Raw genomic sequence first — 10,775 nt, forward strand, 5'->3', positions numbered from 1 at the left:
CATAGAATAAATAGAATATAAGAAACAAGAGAATTTGGTAACAGAGTTTGGCCACTTGTGCCTACATCTCCTGAGTGTTGAACAGTTACCAAAATATTATTAGAGAATAAAGATTACAATATCTAGCACACCCATGGGCCCAAGTGCCCATGATGTGTTTCTATCTGGTGCTTATATTTAGTGCACATTATTACTAGGGACTCGAGTCTAATATATAACATTGGTTACTCTACTCAATTCTGACATTAGACATTGTATGACTAATATAGTAACATATTTCAAGCATCCCCAATAATCTCCACCTTGATTGAAATAGATGAATATTTCACTCCTTAGGAAATCTACACAAGAATCTCCACCTTATTGAATATCCCGCTCCATCTTGCTCAATGCATAATTATCTTTAAAAACTCCTCCATATAAGAGTTTGCTCCCTTACAACATAAATCTTCTGAGTATCCTTGATGATATTACCACGATCATAGCTCTCCAAATTTGTAGTGCAACTTCTCGTACAACCATCTAATGGAATACACCGCCTAGCCATCTACTACTAAGAAGTCTTTCGATATATGAAACTTCTACACAAAAGTTGACCAACAACCACCTTCTTCTTTAATACTCAGTCAAACTAAACTTTTGAGCTTCCTTGGAAAGCCTCAACAACTGTCACCATTGTCTACTCTAACAATCATAGTTCAAATGAACTATAATACTCCACCATATGGAGTATACTCACAACACACACCTCGCGTCAATGCTAATCAATGCTTGTGCCGCATCCTTGCATCCAAGCCAATGCACATGTCGTACCCTATGTTTCTACAGTCAGCGCCTCTGTGTTTTTGTGGATCTGCTAATAATTTATATCATTGACTATGAGGTCGTAAACACACTATTAGAATATTTCACTTTTCATCTTAAATAAGATCATTCTCTAAAGACCTAGAAAGATATTGTCATCCTATGACTCAACACTTGTGTCTCTATCTCCACCTTAGTCTCAAACCAATACATGAACTTCTATGATTCTGGATCCAACATAGTTATGGTCCCCACCATGTTTCCTTCTCCTTCAACTCATCTATTTTATCCTCGCGCAGTACCTTTGATAGACCTTGTCCAACCAACATGCATTCACCATCTTTAGCAATAATATGGCGCCTATGTTAAAAGCCATCTACTAATTGGCTCTATACCAATTGTTGGTGCAGCGAAAATGATCGTTGCACAATATTGGCTACAAGCAATCAAATAAAGTGTATAGAATAAATAGAATATAAGAAAGAATAGAATTTGGTAAAAGGGTTCGACCAATTATGTCTACATCACCGGGGGCGTTGAACAGTTACCAATATGTTATTAGAGAATTCATATTACAAACTCTAACACACTCATTGATCCAAGTACTCATGGGGTGTTTCTATTTAATGTTTATATTTTGTGTGCATTATTACAAGGAACTTATGGCAGTTTGAGATTTATTCGGATGCTTGAAATATATTATTATATTAGTTTCACATTGTCTAATATATAACATTAGTTGCTCTACTCAATTCCAATACTAGACAATGTAAAACTAACACAATAACATATTTCAAACATCGCAATAAATCTCAAACTACCATAAAATGGGAAGGGGTTCATCGACATGAGAAGGAAGTATATTGGCAAACCTAATAAATACAAAATTTGTGAAAGAGAGAGGCCCCATGCATAAATTAAAGCACAATAATAATGAATTGAAATTAAAGGTTAGGAAATACTATAGTCTACTTTGGTTTTTGTTCTGTGGTAGACCAAACATGTAGGTACTTGACTAGGAATAGCCACACATGTATAATGATAACATATTATGTATATGGGTGTGAGAGTGAAAGAAACAAATTGAGCATCTACAGTGTAGGTTTCATATTCAGAATAATAATTTAATTATTTTGAAAGGGGTAATAATAAGTACAGCTATATAGCTTCCATAGATGAGACAGGCTTGGGATTCCAATAAATGTTCCTAACTAAATATGAGTAGATGAATGTAGGTGCTCCTTCTCCATTAATTTATGCTCCTACATGCATTATTACCCACTTGTGAAAAACAGTGAGCTTCAACTTGTTGAGTTGGTTGTTGAGTTTTTCTTCTACGACGATTATGATCTGCTAATCTCTTCCTGCAGCTACGTTTTCCATTATCAAATTCAGATACAAGATGGAACCTACATTCACCAAAGAATAAATCATTATTACAGGAAGGACACAAATACCCTCCAATGTACGGTCAACCCCAATCATTATCAACACTTCTCCCAAGGCTAATTATGTATTTTCAAATCCAATCATCACATACAAAACAACTTTCTGTCGTGCTTTATGTTCTTGCCCTTCTTTCATAAATAGAATATAATAATTATTTGTTCATGTTGAAACACAAAATCCTTAACCAAACTTATGTAACATCTTTTTGTCTTTTCAAAATCTATGTAAAAAAATGCAACCATATATTCTAAAAGAGATTAGTTCCTTACTCAAAAAGTAAGGAAATACTTTTGATAGTATGTAAAAAATGTTTTCTATTGAATGCTTAATTAACCATTTGTTTTTTCTAACTTATTAAATGTACTTTTAGAATATTCTAATTTTAGTTTAAGAAAAGCTATTTTATACTTGAATACAAAAGGAACTTTGTAATTGACTACAATTATAAAACAAAATTAAAAGAATGAACTTTTAAGAAAATCTTACAGAATCAAAGATCGTTTTATAAGAGAAGGTGGAAAATCTTAGTTTATTATAAAAGCGCTTTTAAGCTTTTTTTTGTTTGTTGTATCTTCTACTTGAGTGTAATCAACCAGATTTATAATTTAAAAAAATCTATGCTCCTGAATAAATAAAAAATGGTCTAAATGATATTGTGTACTACTACACTACCATAAGAGGAAAAGGCAAAACAGTAGTAGTAGTAATAAATGAAAGGACGGTAAAGCCCTCGGGATCACCACGTGTATTTATGGTGTTCAATGATTGTCTCCGGGAGGGGCATTCATGTCATTTCAAGTCAATTAACAATCACCACCTGCTGCATTGCTGGCAGAATCGCTGAGTCAACCCGGCAGCAATGACCGTAGAAGCCTTAGAGTGAAACTCGCACACCTTATGCCTCCTGTGGTAGTGCTTCGCCTGTGACAGATCAGCATTGCATCCCTCCGCCTGGCATCGAGGTGAGTTCGACGATACTGTCGAACTCAATTCGGCTGGCCTGGACCTGTGATAAAGCTGACTCACGAAATTATCCTCGGAGGATGAAAAGTAAGTTCGCCCTCCGAGGTTAAGCCCAAGTCGTGAGCCAGCAAAATCCATTGTCCGGACCATATCCTCTGACTTAGGCACCACAATGTACCCGGGCCTGGGCTCGGGCCCGGAATTGGCATGAGACATGGGGTCAAGTGAGAGAATGGAAGGTTGTAGAGGAGGGTAGTAAGTTGATGACGCGGCATGGTAGGCGCGTGGGTCAAAAAACGTTGGATGGGCTTGTGGGTTGAAGTGTTGTTGGTGGTGAGAAAAATCAATGTTAGTTGTTGTGGTGGTGTTTGTGGGCCCAGGCCCGTGAAGGAAGTAGTCAGGTAAGAAGTTGTGAGAAGCATAGTGGTCAAAGATTTGGCGGTGGGCTTGGTCGGAGGCGGTGGTGGTGGTGGTGGCGGAGGAGGAGGAGGAGCCGTCTTCATTTGGTGTAAGCATCATGTATGATTGGTTGCCCCATTCATAGTCCAACATGATTCTGTTTTAAGAGAGAAATATGAAGAGGTTGATTGAAAAGTGTTACCAAGTTTTGGTTTGGTTTGGTTTTGTTTGTAAAAAAGTGAAGTGCCCTAATTTGTAGAATAAGAGATATATGTGTAGTTGTGGTTTCTTGGTTGAGACACTAATGGCGTGTATATTAAAATGATCTCATGTTATTGGATGAGTGGGTCACTTTCTAACCAAGATCTAATTTCTTATATAATGTCTCATATGATGTCCTACAATAACGATAATAGAAATACATAATATATTTTTATTGAAAAGTATATTTTGATTGGTACGTAACAACTTATGAGATATGAGCGTAAGTTTCTGACCTTGAGGTACAAAAAGCTGAACCCTTTTGTCCCCTTCTCCATATTATATATCTCTAGAGAGATAGAAAAAAGTAACTTTATTTTATCTGTATGTATAGATGAGTGAATAAGTGAGAATGAGAGTTGTGTGTGGGTTTGAGGGAAACTGAGTTTATGACTCTTCTTCAGGAGACAGTGGGTTATTTATTACTCATTAGTGTATCAATCTCTATTGCTTTTCAATTCAACTCAAAATACCATCTTACCCATTCACCATAATATATAAGTAACAATAGTGATTACATCTCAACTATAGCTCAATATCCAATTACTCTACCACAGATTCAAACAAGTTAAAGGAAGAACGTGGACCAGTGTTGGGTAGCACCAGTAATAAGTAATTTCGAAATGGGTAAGAAACTAATCTATTTCGGATGCATGATTGTTCCTCACATTATGGGTAATAGTTTCCCAAGAATCAAATTTTTGACATTTTAATCATCCTATAGATTTATCAAGACTTTATACCACTAGACTAACACTTAATAGAGATGGTGACATTAAATTAATGGACCCACAATCTGATTTGGGGTTGGTCTACTTGATCAGTGTCTCACAGGCCACAAGATCTTGATGATTAATTGATATATGGCTAGGTTGATTTTATAAACAATTGCTTATTTGAATTTTCGCTTTCTTGCTTTTGAAAAAAATCACTCATTATTTCGTTTTTGAACATTTGAAAGGGACTCTTTGGTATAAGGATGAATGCTTATGTTTGATTGTTTTAATGTAAATAATAGACTTTGCTTTTACACTAAAGTTTCAAGCCATGTGATTCATTGTTTTTCTCAACATACTTTATCAATAATTAGATCTGTTTTTTTATCTCATTATTAGTTTACCAAATATAAATGTGAAAAAGACTATGTTTAATTAACTTTATGAATTATGTGAAATTTGATGTTAATGTTACTGACAAAGTTTAGGACCGCATAATGTCGTGTTTAATTTTGCTCTATATATTATGAAGGTTATAAAGCTTTGTTTTTTCTTACTATATATAATGATATATAAGAATTAATGTATTTTCAATATCATTATTTTAAACACTCGACCAGTTTGTAAATTATTTTAAGATTTATTTATCCGTACATATCAACCCTCTAATGACTAAAAAACATGAGAAGCTCAATGACTTGGGTGAATAAGAAACTAGTTTGAAGTGAATTTATATCTAAAGAAGGAAATGTATTTTAAAATTAATGGGTTAATATTTTTCATGTGCAAATAAACTAAAGGAAAAATTAAATAAGTTTACAATATTTTGTATTTTCCTTAATTATCTCTGTACTTGATTTTGTACAAATTAAAAACAAGGATGGTTGAGTACTATAAGAACTTAGGTGAAGCCTTCTTTTAATTAATCAATAAACAAAAATAGTGACATATCAATATAGAAATAGTGCATAGACAAACATGCATGCAATAATATTCCCTTTAACTCAGCTAACAATGCTCTTTATTTCAAACCATGCTCCTTGGTTGGAGGCCATTCTTTAAGCATGAAACAATGCATATATATATATATATATGATCCTTTCTTTTTCAAAATGAATTAATTAATATAGTCTCCTTTTAATTGTGAGAGTAATATACACTTAGAGACAACAACAATGAAAATCGAACTTGTTGGTATATGTTCGAACCCAAACCAAATGTAATGAGAAAAATCCAATGTGACTAAATTTGAATTCAAATTTTACCCGAATTTAATTTCCGGGTTTAGTAGAATACTTAAGACTCTTACCAGAAACCCATACAGAACTATTATAAAATTGCATGTGCTATACAACTTATCATCCGTGCATCTTGAATTTTCCACATGATGGATTTAAATATTTCATTTGATTGCGTTTTAAAACTGAAATGAGATTTAAAAGGAAATTCAAAGTGTTTGGTGTTCGCGTTTTTAGCTACTCATAAAGGTTTAGTTTTAATGGCTAATTTGTTTGTGTTTTTAAATGGAATTTGCAAGATCTGCCGTACTAGTAAAGGTTTTGATCTCGTTTCTCACCTTATTTGGGATATTCGAAATCCGACAGTTTCAGAAATGACATCATTACTTTAATCCTATTGAGTTTGGATTTTGAATTTCAAGTTCGAGATTAGTTAAGTATAAACCCAACTCTAACCCACCTCGATGTCATTTATATACAATGTAATATATACTAATGTAAAGTAATGTAGTTTTAACTAATATACTTAATAATATCTCTTATAAGATAAGTAGTTTTACTAGTTAGTTTTATTGATTTTTTAGAAAATATTATGCTTTGATTAATAGTCTTTTTTAAAACAACAAAAAAAGTACAGATAACCAAATCTTTTAATATAGATAACTGAGAAAATAATAAATAATTGCATACAAAATATAAAATATGTTATTAAAATAACCATGGAAATCTTCTAACTTATGTCTTTTAATAAAGACCAAAAAGAATATAAGACAAAGGACAAATAAGGAAATAATTTTTAAAAATAACAAACAGTATAATATAAATAAAGATAATAATAAAGTGCAATTAAAGTATAATAAATGAAATAGATAGAATGAGATATAAGAATGAGAGAGGTTAATTCTTGAAGGTGGATGTGGTTTTTATGTGACCACTTTTCTACATTAAAGAGGGAAAAATGTTAAATGAAAAGAGTCAAAGTGTAGGGACAATATTGTTTCCTCTTTGGCCCAAAAACCACATTGCAAAGCAAATTTCACTCGGAATTCCAAAAACAATCACGTGGCCACTCACCAATCCAATCAAATATTTTGTTAGTATGCGATTATCGCTCACAAAAGTTGAACTTTTGATATTTAGTCAATAAATAAAGATTTAGCGAAATTTTACATTACCCTATCATTATCTTCAATCCAATATATTTAGCTTGGTCAGACTTGCATTGTTGGCACAGTCACAAGTACATCTTGACTCGGTCAGGCTTGAACCATGTCATGGTTATGAGCATACTTGGCTTGTTCATGAGCACTTCTTTGTATGATGATTGCGTGGCCAATGAGGATGATAACTTTATTACTCTCTTCAAGCTGGAGAGTACATGTTAAGGACTCTCAACTTCGGAAGCAAAGTATAGAAAAATGAAGGTTCCAATGCCTTAATGAGGATATATGCAGTTTGATCAATAGTATTAATAGGTAGAAGATGAAACAATTTATTGTTAAATATTTTCCAACAACATAATAATCCATTCAATATTTCCTGTTCTTTCACGAGAAACATAATTTGCAGTCATATATCTAGCATAATTATTATCACAATATAGCAAGACTGGTTGTTTATAATGTATGGCCAAGTCTTCTAAGAGATAAGTGAGCTATTGGACTTCACAAGAAGCAATGGCTAAGATACGATATTTTGTCTCAGAAGATGACCTAGAGATAATATTATGTTTCTTTGTTTTCTAAGAAACCAAAGAATCACCCAAGAATATTCAATATCCAGTGATAAATTTTCTAGTATCAAGGCATGAAGCCCAATCAAAATCGCTATATCCATTAATTTGCAAAGCGTAGGTTGAAGAGTAGAATATTCCTTGGCCAAGACTACCCTTAAGGTATCTAAGGATTCTTGTTAGTGCCTTATGATGATTAATAGTAGGGGTTACCATGAATTGGCTTAATTGTTGAATAACAAGACTTAAATCTGGGATAACATTAATAAAATAAAGTAATCTACCAACCAGTTGTCTATAAAACTCAGACTCAGAATATAATGCACTATCCTTTTTATGTAAGTGGGGATGTTTTACCATATGTGTGGGAATAAGCTTGGAATGATAAAAACCTGTATCAGAAAGAAGATCTAGAGCATACTTCCTTTGGCAAATGGTTATATCATGCTTGGAATAAGCAACTTCAAGGCTCAGGAAGTATTTTAGTGTGCCAAGATCTTTGATCTTAAATTGTAAATCAAGAGTGTGCTTAACATTGCTAATCTTATAGATGAAATCAAAAGGGTGGTGAATTTGGAACTAGAACCTTTGGTAAATAGTGAATGATCATGGTGAGATTGTTTATAACCTATAGAGATGATGGAGGATGATAACTTGGCAAACCATTGCCTAATGGCTTGCTTTAGACTATATAAAGATTTATTTAACTTGAAAAATTGGTTGGGAATGGAACATTGGACTCCTTGGGGAAGAGACATGTATACTTCTTCATGAATATCATCATGTAAGAGGACATTGTTGACTTCAAGGTGGTGTAATTTCCATCCTAAGCAAGATGTCAGGGCAAGAATGAGTCTAACAATTGTGAGTTTAACAATTAATTCAAATATGTCAAAGTAGTAAAACGCTTCAGTTTGTGTGTAGCCTTTTGCCACAAGCCTGCCTTTATGTCTTTTTATATTGCCATCAGAGTGATATTTAATTTTGTATACCCACTTGCAACCAATGACTTTCTTGTCAGGAGGTAAGGGAACAATAATCCAAGTATTGTTGTGTTCAAGGGCTTTTAATTCATTCTACATAGCCTAGATCCATTCCTTGCACTTAATGGCTCAATTATAAGTTTTTGGTTCAAATTGGGTAGAACTAGAGAAACAATGGTGTAACTGTGTAAGTGTGTAGGACATAGGGATTTATAAGATAACACACGTTGCATATGGTGTTTAATATGAGCAGTAAAGGTGGTAGGGTTATTGGTTAAGAGGTTGCAATGAAAATCCATAAGATAGCTAGGGGTATGTGAGATTCTATGAGATCTTCTCAAAGGGGTTGGAGATGGAATAATTGATTGGTCAGTATTATGGTTGGGTATGATAGACGGTTGGTCATCATTCTAGTTGGGTATCATAGAGGGTTACGTAGGGATGAGTGGAATGTGATGTAAGGTGGAAGGTGGATCATCATATTGGAGAAAAGAAAGATGATTCATGTATAGAGAAACATCCAAATCTTGACTGTTGGGAGTATGTTTGTAGGGAAAAATGTGTTCATGGAACACAACATTTCTAAAGATGTATATTTCTATGGTTCTAAGATCCAAGAGAATGAAACTCATGGTACCTTTCTTTTAGCCTAGAAATAAGGACTTTTTGGCTCTAAGATCAAGTTTAGTTCTATTTTTGGTGAGTATGAAGGCAAAACAAAGACTTCCAAAGACTTTAAGGTGATGTAAGTCAAGTTTAGTGCCAAGGAGAATTTCCAGAGGGAATTTCATGTTGAGGATAGTAGTTGGTAATCTGTTGATAAGGTAGACAACATGATTGGCAACATAACTTCAGAAGCCTTTTGGGAGACAGGATTGGAAGATCAAAGATATATTAACATTAAGGATGTGTCTATGCTTGTGGAGTCTTAACACAATAATTTTGGTGCAAGATGTCTTGCTCAACATAGAATTTGGGCATCATAAACTCAATGTCATCATTAGTCCTAATGTTCTTTATTTGCATGCTATAATGAACAAAAACAAATTTGATAAAGTTATGAACAAGACTTCTTGTTTATGACTTGGAATTCATAAAAAAATCTAAGTATGTCTACTAAAGTCATGAGTCATAGTCAAGAAGTATTTATGTCCATTAATGGAGGGAAGACCAAGGAGTCCCCAAATGTCCATATGGACAATTTCAAAAATATACTTGGTATTAGAATTATTACTAGGAAAAGATCGATTTGATTGCTTTGTTAAATGACAGAAATCATATATATTGTTTGGCTTAATCTAAAATGTGATAGGTCAAAAAAAGGAATAATATAGTCACACAAAGTATTGACAACATGTAAAGAAGATTTCTTAGAGTTAGCTTATTTGAAAGGGTGTAAAGGTGATTGGAAGCCTCAACATGACCAATCATCTTCAAGGTAACCATATCATGGATCAAACAAGAAGATTTATCAAATATCAGGTTGCATTGGAGTGAGCATGCAAGCTTTTGAATAAAAATTAAGTTATACTCAAGGTCAGGCATATAAAGAACATTGTTCTAGATAAGAGTGTCAGAAAGAGTTACTTCCATAAGTGTTTGGCTATCATGGTGAGGTTATTTGGTAGTTTGACATACATGGGCTTAATGGATTGATAATAAGTGTAATTTGATAACTCATTGGTGGCATGATCCATAGTCCCTGTGTCAAGCAACCAAGAGTGTTGAGTGAAGTACCTGATACATGATGATTTTCATTACTTGTAGGATCAATTCCAATTTAGCTTATGTTATGTTTTGAATTGAAGCTCAATAGGGCTTTCTCCTTTAGATTGATGACATGCATGACTTTCTTTTTTGGTTCTATGTCATTGGATTGTGGATCTTGTGCTCACATATTATTGATAAAACTAGTGACATTTCTAGGTTTGAATTTGAAATTGGGTGGAAATTCATGTTTGAAGTAGCAAGTGTCTCTCCATTCCACAAAAGGTGCAAACCTTGTTGTTGGTTGATCCTCCATATCCCTTGTTGAGTGTACGGACTCCTCCATGTTGGGATATAATGTATGCCCAAGAACCAATTTGTCATGTTTATAATAATAAAGTTATATGTATTATCATCTTAATATCATATTCATTATTTATCAAAATAATTAATATGAAAGATCATTGATTAAAATTAGAGATTTATTATTATAATAGAGATTATAATAATGAGAAATAAATCT

The 10,775-nt window shown here is 33.3% G+C and overlaps 1 protein-coding gene across 1 annotated transcript; it reads right to left on the minus strand.

Moving 5' to 3' along the window:
• On the minus strand, positions 2,054-3,768 carry LOC109341346 (squamosa promoter-binding-like protein 8). The gene is made up of 2 exons (XM_019579275.1): positions 3,071-3,768; positions 2,054-2,213 (listed from the first exon to the last, which is right to left on the minus strand). The coding sequence occupies exons 1-2, from the start codon at positions 3,766-3,768 to the stop codon at positions 2,054-2,056; spliced, it is 858 nt and encodes a 285-aa protein (XP_019434820.1).

The sequence above is a fragment of the Lupinus angustifolius genome, chromosome LG01, assembly GCF_001865875.1.
Source record: "Lupinus angustifolius cultivar Tanjil chromosome LG01, LupAngTanjil_v1.0, whole genome shotgun sequence".
NCBI lineage: Eukaryota > Viridiplantae > Streptophyta > Magnoliopsida > Fabales > Fabaceae > Lupinus > Lupinus angustifolius.